The sequence below is a fragment of the Anarrhichthys ocellatus genome, unplaced genomic scaffold (genome assembly GCF_004355925.1).
Source record: "Anarrhichthys ocellatus isolate YVR2014 unplaced genomic scaffold, GSC_Weel_1.0 scaffold16, whole genome shotgun sequence".
Lineage (NCBI taxonomy): Eukaryota > Metazoa > Chordata > Actinopteri > Perciformes > Anarhichadidae > Anarrhichthys > Anarrhichthys ocellatus.
Window position 1 is genome coordinate 9,414,960 of NW_022280046.1, and position 18,804 is coordinate 9,433,763.

General features: G+C 40.2%; 1 protein-coding gene across 1 annotated transcript in view; it reads right to left on the reverse strand.

The window, feature by feature from the left end:
- Positions 1 to 18,804, reverse strand: part of dcc (DCC netrin 1 receptor) — a 232,478-nt gene that overhangs the window by 125,061 nt on the left and 88,613 nt on the right. Inside the window, exon 6 of the mRNA XM_031855714.1 lies at positions 418 to 572. Coding sequence (XP_031711574.1) covers positions 418 to 572 — 155 coding nt within the window. The remainder of the gene's footprint in view (positions 1 to 417; positions 573 to 18,804) is intronic.

Here is an 18,804-nt window from a genome sequence, read left to right on the forward strand (position 1 = left end):
TATATATATATATGTATATATATATATGTGTGTATATATATATGTATATATATATACATGTGTATAAGTGACAGCAGGATATGTGTCTACTGCTCATTATCTGAGTGACTTTGTATTTAGGTTCATGAATGATGTTTCAAGAATTAGTGTCCTACAGTTTATTGTCTTTTGAAGAAAAGTAAAGTCGTCATCACAATAGTAACAACATTGTATGAACAGATTTATAATATAGTTATTTGCAATATATTGATTCCTGATTAATGCTATATGGATGTATATTTGAAGGTGTGGATTCCAATTGGATATTCTTTACTGTCACCAACTCTGTGGAGGTATTTTCCACATACTGATTCAAAGTTTCTTATATATGTAAATCTAGATAATATCTGTATAGTTTCTGGTTTTGCTGTGACTCACCACTATCTGGAAGTAGTCGCTGGGGATGACTTCCTCTCCGTTCTTCATCCAGCGAACAGTCGGTGGCGGGTTTCCCGTCACAGCACACTCCAGCTCGATGTCCGTGGACTCGTATGCATACGTGTTGGTCGGGTAGTTCAGGAACTGAGGAGGCACTGCAGAAATACACAAAACAACACATGAACAAGAGAGGAACATTCACATTTCACACACAGTTTTAGAATGTTAGCATGTTTAGAACAGCATATTATATTTATTATTCCCTTTGTGCTCTAAATTAGCAAAACCTCTCTCTCATCTTGTTATGCTAAGCTAAGCTAGCTGGCTGATTTCCGGGCCAACACTTCCTTTTCTATGCGCTGCTCATTGTTTATAGTCTGATTACCAACTTAAAACCACAGTTAGGGGTGAGATAGCTGAGTTGCTGCGACCAGTCTTTATTTGTTTTTTCCGTGTTTATCACTTATGGCCTATGACAGAATATATTCATCAACATCTGAAAAGGAAGCGTGGGGATTAAGTGCAGCGGACTTTCAGACGATCACTGCCCACAGCCGACCAACCAGACAGACCTGCTGGATCAAACGCCACCAAGCTGCCCCAGAGAGGAGAGGGAGGAGAGACGAGAAGGAAGCTAAGCTAAACCAGAGGCTAGGACCTGAGGCTTCTCCACTACGACCGAGTTCAATTGGCTGCTTTAAAGCACAAGTCTGAAGGAAAAAAGCTGTCTCCTGTCTCTGAAGTGACTGCTGGTAAACTGTCTACAGGCTCACTACGTGTAAACAGGAAGGAAGGAGGGCGAGACGGGCGAGGTGGCTGCCATGTTCCAGCTGTCACTGAACGTCGTCTTTGACAACATGGACAGCAGCTCGCGGCTGCGAGGAGCAGAGACGTAAGGCAGAAGCCATTTTGAGGCTGGACGGGCATGAGGACGAAGCCTGGAGGCCTCGTGAAGCAGCGAGCACCGTGACAACGCCGTCAGCGTCAAGACAACAAACATTCTCTCCCCATCAGCAAACACACACACACACGCACAGGAACGTCCTGTAACTGTCAATGAACACACACACACACACACACGGGAACGTCCTGTAACTGTCAATGAACACACACACACACGTTCATGAGCCCTGTTACATATTAACACTTTAAATATAGTACAGGGCCAAAAGTAAGCGGACACCAGAACATTACCACATATGTGTGTATATTTGAAGATGAAAGGAAGGAAGGAGGGGTGGGTGGAGGATGGGAAGGAAGAATGAAAAAAGAAGAAAAGAAGAAAGAGGACAAAAAGAAGAAGAAAAAAAGGATACAATGAATCGAAAAGACGAGAAGTTAACGAGGGATGGAAAAAAAGGGAAGAAAGAAACAAAAAAAGAAGAGAACGAATATCAAGGAGGAGAGGAATGAAGTGGAAGGAGAAAAAGGAAGGGAAAAGGAAAAAAAGGAGGACAAGAAAAAGAAAAAAAGGACAGAGGTAAAGAAAAGACAGTGTGGGAAATTGTGAAGGGAACACGAGAGAAGAAAGAGAAAGAGATACCGAAAGGATGACAAAAAGAGTGAAGGGGAAGAAGATGAAAAGAAAGGAGAGGAAATAGTGAAAGAGAGCGAGCAACAACAAAAACAACTGTAAGGGGTGAGAATAGGATAAGAGATGGATGAAAGAAAAGATGAGAGGGAGAGAGGAAAGGTAGAAACTTTGCAGAGGGGGGGGAGTTGTGTATTTGTCCCCCATCGATACATCATTATCTGGTGGTGTAAATTTATCACTGCAGTAATGCTCAAATTAAGAGCTAACGATTTCCCTTAAACCCTGAGCTGCTGCAGCCACGGCACGCCAACAGCTACACAGCGGTGCACAAACAACACCGGCTGCTACACGTGTGCAGGAACCAGTCCGAGACACTGAGCACCAGAGACACGGGAGGACACGTCTGAACCAATCAGCAGCCGGGTATTGTCCTGCCTCGCTGATCTGTATAGATGTTGAAGAAATGGTGCTGCACCATAAGATAAGTTAAGATACGTTAAGATATGCTAAGAGAGGATAAAATGAGATAAGATGAGATATGATACAATACAATACGATAAGATAAGATAAAGAAAGATAAGATAAGAGATGACAAGGTCAGATAAAACTTTCTTAATGCCGAAGGAAATTATTTTGCCAGAATTTGATCAAAGAATATAACAGGAAAATAACAAGAAACAATATAAACATACGTATATGAACAATAGAGTAATAAGTATCAAGTGCACAAAAAAAGTAAAACTGACACAAGTGCAAAATAGAATAACAATAATAGAAACCTTTTTATTATCATATACATATACACGAAATTTGATCCATCCCTGTATATAGGGAGCAGTGGTCTGCCAATGACAGGCACCCGGGGGTTCAGGGTCTTGCTCAGGAACACTTCGACACGTCCCAGTTGAGGATTGAACCGTTGACCCTGCGGTTACCAGACCCTCTTAAGCCTGTGAGCAACGGTCGCCCAATAAGACTATGATATCTAAATATGGCAACAAATTCAACTAAAATAGAAAAAGTAAATTACAACTAAATATTAAAAACAAGAATAAAATTCTGGTTGAAACATTCGTCAACGAGGGGAAACACAAGACCGATTGGAATCGCTAAACAAATGTGAGATGTGGGCGAACATTCAGAGGTCTGGAACAAGGCCTCAATCTAGAGCAGGGGTCTTCAACTAAGATTCCAAAAGGTCCAGATTGAGAAAATCTCCTCGGGCAAAGGTCCGAAACGTTACAATAATATCTAACTTGCGATATTTAGTGCCATATATATATATATTCAAGAAGCCTAGTAGTAGTAACAACGTCAAATCAAATAAAGAAAGTACACATCAATTATATTTCAACAAATTATTATTCTCAGTTTTTAAATTTAACTGGATGGATTATAAATAACACATAGAAATACATAAATAAATGTTCTTCTCATTTCAAGTACAATAATGGCTGGATTAAAGAATAACTGACATAACAGAAAGCTTTTCAAAAATGTGCATCTTAAAATAAAGTAATTCATTTTAGAAAAATTAATTTCACTGAATTGTCCTGCAGCTTTAAATTCAGTTCATTCAGGTGTGAAGTGATGTCAATAAAAAAGCCACAATATTATATTTTTGTCATTTAAAAAGAGAAATCAGTGAGCATGATCTTTATCTGTAGTTATTAAACCACTTGTTTCAGCTCTATTCTCTCTGTTAACATCATTGTTGGGCAGTGAATTCATGTGATTCTGATCATTTTGGGCTCTTAGGTCTATTTTCTGTGTCTTCATTTCAGATGTGAGTGGATACGTTTGTTCAAAGGAGTTGTGCTTTGCCTCGTAGTGTCGCTTCATTTGCCGCTTTTATCAATAGTTATGGTTTCTGAACATATGAGACATGTTGGCTTTAACTGCCTGTGGGAAGAATTAACAGACAAGAGTCTGTTCATTCATGCTTATAAATTCTATTCTCTCTGAACACGTTTCTCTTTTTGGAGAACGTCATGTGAGATAACCTCTCTGATTAGCGCAATTGTCCTGCTCTTGTTTCTATTTCCTCGTCTCTCCCCCGTGTGTCACGGTGTGTGTAAACCTCGCTCGAGTCAGGAAACTTGTCAGAATACTCATATTTGATTGGCTGAGCTGTATCACGTGATGTGATTCACAATCACATCACGGTGGGACGGTGTGTCCTGCACCGCTGAACAAGTGCCGTAACGGCTGAATAAGATGCGTCGGTTAAAGTACAAATTCGCTGCCTAACATGTATGATTCTGAACTATCGATTTTAGGTCCTGGGTCCGGATCTGGACCGCGGTCCGCCAGATGGGGACCCCTGTTCTAGAGGCTTCTGAGCGACCCCCAGAAATCCAAGCAAATTGATTTCATGAAAATATGTTCCTCTATCGTGTGAAGAAGTAGAGTTATGGAAGGCATAATAGCTTTGAAGCTACCTCCGTAGAAACAATACAAATACTGTTTAGAAGACTTCTGATTTTGAAGGATGATCACTGTTTACCTTGGGCCTTGTTTAGTCACACACACACAAGGTGATAATCTATTTTCATAACACATATTATCTCTAATCCATCTTTAGACTATCTCCTCTGTTGCCGCACATCGGATACTATGACATGACCTCTCCTGTCGGAACAGGTTCCTCATTAGTTGGAGAAACCTGAAGAGAAAAAGCTGTGTTTCTTCTTCCTCAACGATCTCCCTTGTCGCTATGGAAGACGACCGCTCTGCTACCGATTACCCAGCAGCCTTTGTTGTGTTCAGGGAATTCCCTCAGCGTCGGTTGATTGTTTGAATCTTTCTTTTTCTTCTTTTTTTTTCCAGCAGACCCGCGAGTCTAACGCTGATTACCTGGTCATCTGAGAAGACGTGTTAACAAAAGCTCATTTTTCAGGCGACTCTTTGTGATGGGAAACGGCAACAGGCCTCGTTTTTAACCGTGTTAATGCCATTCTATGCCCCGCTGGAAACAGCTGAGAGCGGCCATTCATATGATAATAAAGACAACCGGCTGACCTCCGCCAGACACAACAAGCCTGACACACTCTCACCTGGATCATCATCATTCATTATGGGAAAAAAAGTTCATGAAATCTGATGGAACAAAGACAATGTCAAACAATAGGGAATAATGTGCTGCTAGGATATCACTCTCTCTCTCTACATATATATATATATATCACAGACACACACACACACACACACACACACACGGTATCAGTGATGTCACCTCTCTATAGCTGCACCATAATGACTTCCACTCAGCATTCAAATGGAAATCAGCTCAATCGTTCATTTCAATGAACATCTGCTTTGTGTGTGTGTGTTTATGTGTGTGTGATAACCAGTGAAGGACATTCACACACACACACACACACATACACACACTCGGTTAAACTCTCTTGGTGTGAACAGAAACTCGTTAGCCGCCTCTTTATATCTGTACTTAACCACCAATTATCTGTCATTAAGTGCATCCACGGAGGCTCACTACACTCACACACACACACACACACACACACACACACACACACACACCTTATCCTTCTCTCTGTGGACATGGTGTCTGAAATAGTTACCGGGTTGTGAATCATTCATTCGTTCCAGACTGAAGGGTTGATGTTAGCTGAAGCTTTAGAGGGCCGGATGCTCAAACACACCACCGTTGTGTTGCAGTTGGCTGCTAAAAGACACTTTAAATATATATGATGTGTGTTTACCATGTATATGGTTCTTCTGAGACAACAAATATGTTTTCCCGATAAGAAATGTTATATAATTTGGGCTTTACATGAGTTGGTGGCCTTCTAGGTGCCTAACTGGTGCTTAAAGGGGACAAGAGACATTTTTTTTCAAAAAGGCCCAAATCGAAGCTAAAGAGGCCGAAATATCCTGATTTCGAGTCTGGGTCAAGGTCCAAAACATGTTGATCCTGTCTATTCCCATAATGCAACTAATACATGGCATGATTGTACTTGACCCTCCCTGCCAATTGAAACACCCAAGTCAGTTTGTAATGCAGGCTTTCCACACATGAGATGCGTATTTTGTACAATATGTTATGTAAAAAAGGCATAAAACAAAAACACTGACTGCCGTTGGCGGTGACTATTAGATTAAAAATGACCGTTTCCTCTAGTAACACAGTGACAACTGACAATACGGATGCAGGATTATTTGTTGATGCATTAACGTGTAACTGGTCGAGGCACTGCTACTTATCTTACATACAGTAACTCCAGCTGTCTGATTAACGTAGTAGAGTAAAACAAACTACATGTGTGTCTTTAAAGCAGAGCAGTAGAGTAGAACGTGACATAGAATTGAATGCACAACAGAGTCCTTCCTCTCCACCCACACATGCAGCAGACTTTTAAACATGTGATATCCACAGGCAGTCATCAGCCTGGAAATGAGTCTTGTATTTTATGCAGCATCTTCTGTTTGTGTTTGTAAAAACCATTCATTTATTTCTGTGCCGCAGAGAGAACTCGATTCCTCCTCATCAGTGCAAAGCCTTTGTCTTTGTACGCTGAAAACACATTTTCTATCAAGACTCCTCATTAGAGGAATGAAGCTGTTCGTGCTGAGAGCCGCTGCTTTTTCTCTCGTTGCAATTTTTTACATTAATTTTCAACAGAACCGCTGAACGAGCACGAACAAAAAAATCCGAAACGGTAATCAATCTGTAAATCGACTTGCGGGGGGGAGACAGATCTGTGAGAGCAGGACAGGTTTAGAGAGTGATGAAGGGGGAAACTGATGGCGTCCCCATGATAGCTAAACCATTGGTAGTTTGTTCCGTCATTACACGAGGAAAACACGCTATTAGTGTTCCTATTCACTGTTCTTACCTATGCCTCTGAAAATGATATAAGCCACGTAACAGGAGCCAGGACGTCATGGAGGAAGTCAGGTGACGTGATATGAAGTGACAGAGGCCATGCAGACAGGCGGTCAGGGCGTCCCGTGTGTAACCAAAGGTCAATGCTGACTTATTTGATCTCACTCTTGCTGTGTAATTTAAGCAGTCAACCAGCACAACTAACAGGACCGAGGACAGAGACAAGAAGGACGGAGACATACATGGAGTGCTGCGGTCACATCACGGTGTGAGACAGAGAGAGAGGAGAGGTTGGAAGGTGACAAAAACGAAGATAGAGGTTTTGTTTTTTTTAACTATATTTTAGTGTCATATTTTTTTCATCAACGATATTGTGCATTTGCTATCATCACCGTTAGTGTTTGATGACTTCGATGCCGTCTCATCATGGTCTCGTTTTGGTCTGCAATCCATTGTACTGACCTCAGAAACAAAATCTGAATTCCAAGTCGGGCTGGATAAATCTTGCCGTAGTTTGCCGATATAAACACACTTGACATCACAGCAACCCCATTCAATTACCTTTTCATCATTTTTTTTACTTTATTTAGTGTCTATAGACTGCTTGTGTTGTGAAATGTGCGCTGTAACAGCATGGTAATTGAAATTTCCATTCCTAATAACAGGTGTAATTGATAAAATTAATTTTGGTCTCACTGTGTTTAGTCTCTAACAGTCATTCCAGTGACCCAGCACGCACAATATCAGGGCCATGGCCCACCTAATTGGAACAGGGCTCTAATTAATGTCATTAATTAAACCTAGGTTTATCCTGCAATGACATGTCAGAGTGGTTGGTGTGGAAATGGTCTATTGAGGCGACATGATTTTCTTATCACAAAGAGAGGAGTAATTACAGCATCATTGAAGGACAAAACACCAGGGACCACCCAGAAAAAGTAAAAAAAGAACATTACCTGTAAATGATAAAGTAGTGGACAAGCCTTTGTTTACTTTCAACCAATCTCTAGTTTCAAGTCTTCTTCAATACAGCATGATGTTCGTTTAGTAAATTATGGTCCATTTAGAGTCAAACAGACCATAAAGCAGGGTATGCTTTAGGGCGGGCTTACTGTGATTGACAGCGGCGCTAATCTAAATTAGAGAATTTAATAAATGGAGTAAGGAAGCTATCCTAAAAGGTAATGGTAAAGAAATGTCTACATACAGGTGACTCCAGCCCTCTCAATGTTTTGTCTTTCTTTCTTTGGGCTATACTTTGATGCTGTTATTCTGCTTCTAAAAATGTCTCTGACTGATTGTCCTCTGCAGTCTGAACACAGAAATGAAAGACAGCTGTGTTTTGGAGGTTTCTTGCTCGACTGCAGCTCGCAGCAGAAAGGACGGACTTCCAGCTGGTTGCAATGGCAGCGGCGGCCATCGTCTCAGGATGACACAGCAGATACGCTTATTGTCTAATTAGCTCGGTGCGGCCCTCGCTGTCCGACAGATCCAAATCCTGTCAGATCAGCACAGTTGAGGCACAGAGGCCTCACATGTCCGTCCCAGCTGGAGCTGTCTGTCCGGACGAACAGGTGAGGCGGGCATTAAGGTAATCGCTGATGACAAACCGGCAGGAATTGAGGACTCAGACAAACTCTGACAGAGGGAGAGGAGTGCAACGTCAAAGGTCAAACAAGCTGCGATTTAGTGGTGCAACGGATCATAAAACTCACCGTTCGAATCGGATCACGGATCAGAGTCACGAATCGGATCGACACAAAAGAAAAAAGGGAGCAAATATAACTTTTTCAGATCCCCGATTACAATTTTTTGCCGCCAATACTAATTGCTGATAATTGATGATCCATATTGGCAGATACAGATCCCTTTGTCGTTTGATTATAGCAGCTGGTCTACAAGGATCCAGCATATATATTTTTTGCTATCGTCAATAATTTCAATCACTCTGAAGTCAGTTATCCATCAAAAGTTCTAAATGTTCTTTGTTATAGTTAATTATTGAGTTGTTTTGGTCTTCATGAAAACAAGGAAGTAAAAGATTGTATTTTTATCGATTAAAACAAATCTTGTCATTAGTAGTTTTAATGATTGTGATTGTATTATAAGCTGCTTAGAGCTAGCGTAAACAGGGTATAGTTCTGTCTCTAATATCTATTTATGTTGTTTGAAAACGTTTCCTTCAAACAATTGGATTCATTGAACTTTCTCACCAACGCTGCATTTCAGGAGATTACATGTGAACACATCATGATAATGTTACAATTTACCTTTGCCCAATTCTCATTTTCACTGAACAGAGCCTGAACGCATCACAATGTAACTGAACGGAACTTTCGTTCCTTGGCCGTTTGTGGTGCTGCTAACGTTACTAGCTCTCCTGTCAATTTAAACCTTCTTATATACAGTCTGTGATTTACACACAGATTTATTGTTGACAATGTCACATTATCAGCAAATAGAAAAGCATAAAGGCTGATGTCCTGGTCTCATATTTTACTGAATATTGGTGGATAACGATGTCAGTAAACTTTATTTCACACTGTGATGGTTAACGTTAAACTGTTATTAATCCGCGGTTCACATGGGTGCTGAACCATGAGGGGGGATCTGTACGGATCACGTTTGACCACCACTACTGCTGAGTGTTGATACAAACTGTGGCCTGAAGCATGATGGTTAAAGTTTAGAAGGAGGTAAGGAAAGAGAGGAGGAAGGAATGAAACAAAACAACAGATTGTGTTTAAACTGTAAAAAATCATAAGAATAACCTTCAATTCTAGAAGGACTTCCAATCAACAGTGAGGACAATTTTACATAATACCAATTCCCGAACAAAATAACACACAGATGGCAAAATTAAGGACAACAAACAACAATGAAAATGGAGGGCGATTTGACCGACCAGAAGGAACGGGAATCTCCCAAGATTCGTCCCAAACATCTGAACAATGTGCATCACCCAGAGAGACAGAGTGATGACGGCAGATGGTAAAGTTGAACAGATGTCTGCTTCCGATCACCTCACGCTTTTCAATTTTCACGAAAGACGCGTTTTCTTTCGGGGACAAGCCGAGAAAGACGCTCCTCCACAAGGTCACATGTGGCGAGCGATATCTTACGACGACTTTAAGCTCGAGCGGAGCGCGATGGGTGGTAAACGCCGAGCGGGCCGTTCATGTCAGGGTCAGGTCATGCTGAAAAGTCATGCTAAATCCTTTTGTCTGTTAAGCTTACAATCCAGGATTTGAACTCAATCAAGTCAGAGAGGGGGGGGGGAGCATGGATCAAGATGATTTGATTTGTGTACGGAGTCATCCCAACGGGGGCATTATAAAAACCTGTGAACAGAAAGAGACAAATGAGCAGCACTGGACAGACTGAGGCGGATTAAGCAGCCTGAACATATGTGACAAACGAGGCGGCAAGGCTTTAATCTGGAACCTCTCGTTCATACGAGAGATGTGATTAGAGCGCTGAGGGAGGCAGAAAGATGGATTCAGAGACAAAAGAGAATGAAGAAATGAAGACCGCCATGAGTTTTTGAACTGCCGTATGAGATGTCCAGCAGAGTTGCATCATGTCACACTGGATGTGTGTCGCTCATTGAACACCTGTGTGTCTTGGTTTCACTCCCTTTAGTCAGCTTACTCTTGAACACTGGGTCCGTTGTTCATTTGTCACTAAACTGTGTCGCAACTGTGTGCAAAGATATTTATAAAAATATGAAAAGCTCTGTTCACCCCTTGTAAGAGCCATTTTGTTGTTTTGTTTTTGTACAACCTCCCACCACATGGGGGCGTAGTGCCGGTGTGATTCAGGCCACAGGTAATATAATCAGTGGGGTCATTGGACACAGGTTGTTGCTAATAGGTAGAAGCAAACAGTTTTTGACTGTGAAGATTTAACAAATGCAAATGTTATGATTTATTGGTATGAGGAGAAAATGGATAACTGAATAGAAAGTGTGAACTCTGACTATGTGAGGAATAAAATGCCTATATTCGAAACTTGACTTTGTTATTTATGGCACGTGTCAGAACAAGCATTACAGCAACCGTAGTGACTTTTTTATTGGGAAGCAATGGTCACTACACCCCTGTTATTGTTATTGTTAATATTTCGGTGGGGTAAAGGCTTTTACACACCGGGGGCGTTTTTTTTTGTCAATTTGACCATCAACATATTTTGGGAATTTTTATTATACGGCGAGAAAGTTACATGTTTTTTCAGAATAAGGTCGATTTTTCTGAGCTTTTGCACCGCGAGTAAATGCATAATTGGAAAACATTGTGCGTAACGGGAGTTGCATCTATATTTATGTAAAAATAACAGGGACACTGTGCGAACCATAACCACAACCTTGACAAAGGCAGAGCAGACCAGATCCACTCCTTTTCGATCTAAACCTTTCAAAATAAAAGACCCGAACATATAATAGTCAAACACAAGCATTTTGCATTTTGTGTCCTTATGTGTCACGTACTGGTGTGTAAAGTCCTCAAGAGCTGCACAAAAGGGACTTTGTGGTTATATGATTTGCATCTTATCCTGAAGCGGGTAAAATCTGAATCATGCAATTTTTTATGAACATTTGGGGAAAACATTTTCTCCTTCAGCATCACATCTGCCTCTCTTTTGTCTCCTGTGTCATCAGACTTCAATAACACAGAGACACGGTGAAATATGAAAGGAATATGTCAAAGTTAAATCAAGGCCAACGTGACATCAAACAGATCCAGATGTGACTACTTTTTCTTTCTCCCAACAGGGACCAACAAGTTTCACTTCATCTAATCACATTAAATAAAACAAAAACACTTTTCATAGCTTGGGAATGCAGGATGAGTGGAGATATAAGACAGGGAGGAAAGAAGAACAGAAGCGATGAAGGAGCCTAAGTGAACATTTGTGCTGTTTCTTTCTATTGATTCAACTCTTCAATGAAATCATGTAGACGGCTTTGGAATTGTTGCAAGGAGGGTTTAAACAAGTTTACAGTTCCCCCTGACTAGTAGCTACTCTTCCCGTAGTGCTAAACTAAGTGAAACCCATTCTGGACTCCACCTGCTCTCTCTGCTCTGAGGGCACGGAGATGAATCTGATGAAAGTGAATTTAATCTGTGAGAATCATGACTGTGAGGTGACAGAGGGATCTAACACAGCACTACTTTTTTATTAAAGATTTTATATAACGCAATGTGCACTTACTCATACGGCTTTAAACGATATTTATCCCTCTGTTTCCTCCAACTCCTTGTGATACTTCAAATTGAATTAAAGTTATTTTTGGATTAAAAGCAGCTTCCAGGACGCCTTGTTTTTTTCTTTTCAATGTGGAGAACAAAATACTCTGATGTATAAATATCGGAGCGTAATGAGCAGTTTATACATTCTGATTCATTTCTAATTTCATTGATTGTTATTACTGGTGCTCTGTTGCATAATGTATGTGCTACTGTTGACTTATTGATGCTTTTATTATTGGTGCTTGTTGTTTATAGTATGTTTTATATCTGATTTTATGTGGGCTAAGGTGACTTTGAGTGCCATAAAAGGCGGCATTAAATTAAATGTAATAATATTACTATTATTATTATTATTATTATTATTACTTTTATGACTGAAGTCGTCCTGGTCTTGGCTGGACATATTGACGGACTTAAATCCTCCCTCTGTATTAGTGAAGACTTCCCTCTCTCTACAGGAGCCCTGTGACCCCCCACCCCACCCCCCTCCTCTCTCTTTCATGCCTTTCAATCGGCGGCTCAGTGTCTTCGAGCGAGCGGCAGCAGGCCAGCCGGTGGCTCAGCGGGGGAGTTTGGCAGCTCGTTAAATGTTTTCTAAAACACCCACAGTAATTCACAGAGCCTGTAATTAATCAGGAGAGGAGCCCCGCGGGCCACAAGCAGTATATTGTGTGTGCGTGTGTGTGTGTGTGTGTGTGTCTGTGTCGTCTTTCATTGAGAGGGATTTCATGATCCCACAGTGAAGTGAGACAATCACTGCAGACTAACGGAGACTAAAGCAATCGGTCTGCTGTGAATTAGAGTGCGTGTGTTAAGTGTTTAAGTTGCGCGTGTGTCTGATCGACTGCTGTGAAATCCTAGCTGCATTAGCAATATCTCCATTAACACCAAACCACTCTTACTTTAAAAACAAGCATGCGAAGCTTGAGGTTTAGAAGCGCTTGCGTTGCAGAATAGACTTATTTGTGTCTGGTGGCACATCAACACTGTCAGGGTGTTTCCATGAGTACATCACTGTATTGAGCCATCAGCACAAGATGCTTTGAAGTGCCAGTGTAAAGATTCTGATGTCATAAATGCGTCAGAATTATTCGTTCCAGTGTCGGCTTGTCAATATTCACTCTTTACACATAGCATCCTTTCAAAATAAACTTCCCTCTTCACAGGGAGCAACAAGAACCCATACCTCACTAACGCACCTGAGGACTCACATGACTGGCATGACGAATAGATAATGTTTACTTCTAGTTTGACACAGGAAACGAACAGCGATATCCTGGACGAAAGTCCTGTGTCAGTTACTATAATCCCTTAAAAACTGTAACACCCTTGTAACAACACTATAACACCCTATCAACACATTATAACCCTAATACCAACACTATAATCCCCCAACAGCAATGCCCCACTTATAACAACACTATAATGCGCTAACAACATGGTAATACCCTTATAACAACACTTTAAAACCCTAAGAACACTTTAAGGTATTGTTATACAGGTTGTAGTGACCTAAGGACCAGTGGTGTAACGGACCGCTGGTGATCCGTGATCCGTAGAGATCGGCATAGGCCTACATGTGAGCCGCGGATTAATTACAGTTTAACGTTAAATGATCGTTGATGATCGTTATCCACCAATATTCAGTAAAATATGAGATCAGGAAATCATTTATGCTTTTCTAGTCTCTGATCTCTGATAATGTTACACTGTAAAAAAACACAGCTAACAAACGAAGGTTCCATTCAGTTACTTGATGATGCATTCAAGTTCTGTTTGGTAAAAATAAGAATTGGATAAATGATAACGCATCATAATGTTTCACATGTAATCTAGTAAATTGTAGTGTTGGTGAGAAACTTGAAACAATTGTTTGAATGAGATGTTTTAAAACAACATAAATAGATATTAGAGATAAATTATGAGCTGATTACATTAAATCTAATAATACATCATTAAAACTACTAATGACAAGATTTGTTTTAATCCATAACAATACAATCTTTTATTTCCTAATAATTGAATTGTATGCCTTTATGAAACAACACTAACAATATCAAAGAAAAAGGATAACATTTAAAAAAATGTATGGCTTACTGACGCCAGAGTGGTTAAAAACCATGTTGGGACGGTGTCTTGAACAGCTGCTATCAAACAACAAAGGGATCTGTATCTGCTAATGTGGATCATCAATGATCATCAATTAATTCCAGCGGCAAAAAAAACATGATCAGGGATCTCTAAAAGATATATTTTCTCTCTTTTTTCTTTTGTCTTGATCCGATCTGTGACTCTGATCCGTGGTCCGATCTGAACCGTGAGTTTTATGATTTGTTGCACCACTACTGAGAACACAGTAACACTCTTATAAAAACTCTTTAAAAACCTCAAAGAACACCCTAATAACACTTTAACCATCTTAGGATTGTAAGCAGATGGTCACGTGGAGATGTTTCACTTGTTTCATGGGGTCAGCCCTCTCACTCTCTACAGCATAGCGTCTTGTCCATTTTTTTTCCATTAGCATCCAGCGCTAGCACCAGCAGCTAGCGCTGTCAGCAGCACACTGAATATGACTGATAGCTGCAGCACTGACTATGTTTCTCGCTGCTTTCATTAAGCTGCTAACAGGAACCGGCTAATGAGCCGGGCCACACTCGTTATTATGGGAAAGAACACACACGTTCATTATCCTAATCATCTAATCATGGTCACTGCCCTGTGAAGTCAGAAAACACACTTCTCCATACATCACCACACTGTGGATATTCATCAGCTTCTAACTGCATCTATTTGGGGTGAAAAACAAGTGTAATGGGGCATATTAGCACAACATATTTCTTCTGTATGAGCTTAATGTAAATGCAAGACAGAGACTGGAATAGTGAGCTTGCCACGTGTCAAACAGCAGCCACATTTTCCATCAAAATGCATTTTTTAAATTTCATCTGTACGTTTTCATGGGTTCCATTATTTAATTCCCTTTGTATGTCTTTGGTGGACTTTTGGCCTCAGTAAATGTAAATTAAAAACATTTTTTGAGGCCATAAACAGTGGGTATTAATTTAATTGTTCCAAAATTCTTTGGAAGATGTACGTTCCGAGATGCAGGTTAAATGAGGATCCTCACTGCAAAAGGGAGGTTCAGGATGGTAAATAAACTCCAACCCTTCTAGTAGTGATGCTTGAAATAAGTCTAGAAAATGAACAACATTTGACTATCATAGCTCTTGTGTACCAAAACAGGTCTCTTCACACTCTGAATCATACAACATGCAGTTCAAACCTGTGCCTGTATTCAAATAAGCCCTCTCATAAATATAATTTTAAATCCCTCATTGCCCACCTTGCAACTTTCCAATCTCTTTTAAGCGATACCACCAATGAAACTCAACATTTAATGCAAATGTTTCAAATTAAAAGCCCACCAGAAAAAGAACATGGTCATGGCGTTTGAGGCGCTGGAAGGTTTTTAATGTGAAACATCTATACAGGAATTATTACTAATAGTAAAGTCACAGTAACTTCAAAACTGGTGAAGAAGAAAGCAAATGGACATTATTGGTAAACTAGAAGGACACTCAGTTGAAATAAGTGAGATATATTTATCTGCCCTGTGTTTCAGATCTGCATCAAAATGTATTGAGTTCTTCTTTAGCTCATGCTACACCTTTCCCCCAAAAGCTCCAAATTCAAGCCGGTAGTTTTTCTGTGAATCAGCTGATAAACTGACAAACAAACTAACCAACGAACTGTAAACTCAACCTCCATGGTGGAGGTAATTAAAATGCCATTAAAAAGAGAAACTGAGAGCAGCAGTCGTGAGTATGACAAGAGTTGTTTTGCTTAAACTTCTAACATTTCCTCTGAGTGTGTGCATGTTATAAAAGACAAATAATAATAAAAAAAAAAAGAAAACAGTAGAGGGATCTCTTGTTTTTTCTCTGAGTGTGTGCATGTCTTGTTAACCCGACACAAAAGTCCACAAATATGCAGAGAAAGTGTGTGTTAATGTAGCGTGTCAGTAAACTTTTCACCTTATCAACTAAATTGAATTTGTAGATGAGTCAGGGAGAGATAAAAGACAGACAGACGGAATAAATAAACCCAGAGTGCATTCAGATCGCTGCAGGCTCGTCTTGATAAGAAGAAAACCTCAGTTTAAATCCCCAGTCTGCTTCAGCCCTGAAACGTTTTATCAAAGACCGTTTAATGTGAAGAAGTGACAGAAAAACAGATTGAAATACATGAAGTGTAGGAAATCTACAGGATCAGCGTTTTTAACATAAGTTACTGAGAAGGGTTATCCTGATCACATCTTTCACCTTATGTTTAATAGATGGGGATATTCTGTTGATGTAGAAGGTGTACAGAGTTTGAGTTATGTGTAGATTCATATTGGCTTTAGTTAATAGTTTTTGGGTTTGCATAGCTTGTGTTTCATTGGAATGGAATTCTGTAACGCTTCACTTCTGTAACGGTGTTTTGGTTTCCTCGTAAGGTTTATTTTGCCGTTGTGTTTATCCGCCCAGCTCAGTATGGCCCGAAAAAAAGACACAAGCTGGGAGGACATCTTGGACTAACGGCAAAACACCTGCACACCTGTAAAACTGTGGCTTCTTTTTATTCATTTTTATTTTGCTTTCGCTTCATGAATACCTCAGATTCAGAAATATCTAGCACATCTCTGGGTGCCTGTCAACTCATCCAACCCTGTCTCCTACAAAATAATGTTCCCATTCAACTAAAGAAGAAATCAACGCTACTTAAATAGTTTGTTACGTTTGGGCAACAAAACTACCTAGTTGTCATGGTTTGACTTAAAATGACTACAAAATTAAAACACAACAAAAACGCACAGTGCAATTTTCGTTTTATGCGAAAGTAATATTTAGAAGAAGGGAAGTTTGCTGTCTTATTTCCCAGCGTCAACATGCATCAACAACGTTTTTCAGAGAACAAGCGGAGGGTCTTGGATTTCTCCTCTGAGATTTATTGTGAAATGTGTCCACACAGACATTTCACTCCCCCTCTGCCAGATTGATCGAAAGCTACGTTGCTTTAAAAATGACGTATCGTTTAGATGTATTAGAGTTTTCTTTAATGATTAACTCTAATGACTAGAGAGGCTGCTTACGGTTGTAAAAAATATCCATGTGAGCAGTAGTGTCACTTTGTAGCAAATATGGTGGGACATTTAGGCAGCGAAGGTAAAAGCTAGTTATACACTTGACAGAGAAAATAAGAAATAAACTTTTAGAAAAATGAAATGAAATAAATAAAGAATTTACGCTGCTGTATGCTTGAATGCACACAGCGTCTCTCTTAACTTGCCTAAAGAACAATGTATTTATCAGGCTCTGTGGTTGGGGCTTGGACAGGAACAATACAGAATAATAATTATTGTTCTATTACTTTTCAGGAACATGGAGTGAGTTTGAGCACTAAACGATCTCACCATCGTATGAGTGGTGACATGTTTCTGTGGCACTAATTCAACATGTCAGAATACAGCGCTTACCGCGCCGAGGACACAGACGGCGGCTGTTTATTGTAAACATCGTGTGATGTTTGCAGGTGGCGACTGTTGAGAGCAGAGTGTAAACAGAATATGAATGTGATGTGAAACACAGGGACGGACTCCGAGGGGACGCTGAGACAAAGACATGAAAGCACGGAGATGAGGCCCAGCTGGAAGGAGGCAGAAAACACCCGAAGGTTAATTTGCAGATTTTCTCCCGAGTCCAACAAACAACAGCTGCTTCTGTTTGATTTCAACTATCTGCTCGCAGAAAGAAATAGACATACCGTCTCATGTTTCATTAATGTTTTTAAAAAACTCTGATATAGTTGTTTCCCGGTGATGAGCCTGTATATCAATTTGGGAACAACATTTATGGAGCCCACAAAAGATCAAATACTTTGGCCACAAAAGATCATAACTCGTCATGCTCTTCATATGACTTAACAGTACTTCACTTACCACAGTAACCCAACAAATAATGACAGTAGAATCAAGTCTATCAATCAACTTAAAAGACCCAAACAGATGTTTCCTCAGATCGTCTCTCTCAACAAATCCATTTTAATCCATCATTTTGTCAACATCATCATTAGATTTGCTATTAAACTGGCATAACGATGACCAGGCCACAACCTTCGCTTCTGAACGGTGAAGCCAATACTAAAGGGCCTTAAACCTGCATTCTTTCTAATGGCCATCAGGGGGCGACTTCTCTGGTTGCAAAAAAAAAAAGTCCGATTTTCTAGAAGACCATGAGAAAATGACTCTACTTCTCTCTTGATTTATTACCTCAGTAAACATTGTCAAGATGAGTTTATGGTCTCAATCTCTAGTTTTGAGTCTTCTTCAATACAGCATGATGTTCATTTAGTAACTTATGGTCCATTTAGAGTCAAACAGATAAAGCAGAGTATGCTTTAGGGCGGGGCTACCTTGTAGCCAATTGACAGGTCGCTAGTAGAGCTGTGTACAGCGTCCCTACCATGGCATTACTTCTCCAAGTCCAAATCTGGTCACTACCGTTAGTTGCAAAAAACCAAGAAGGCGACAGACAAAATCCAAGATGGCGATGTTTAAAATGTCAAACTCAAGGTTTCAAAACGGCAGTCCACTAACCAATGGGTGACGTCATGACTACTATGTCTACTTCTTATATACAGTCTATGGCAAGAACGAATGGCCGTGTTACTCAAAGAACTGAATACACTCCACAGGCAAAAAGTTGAATCCC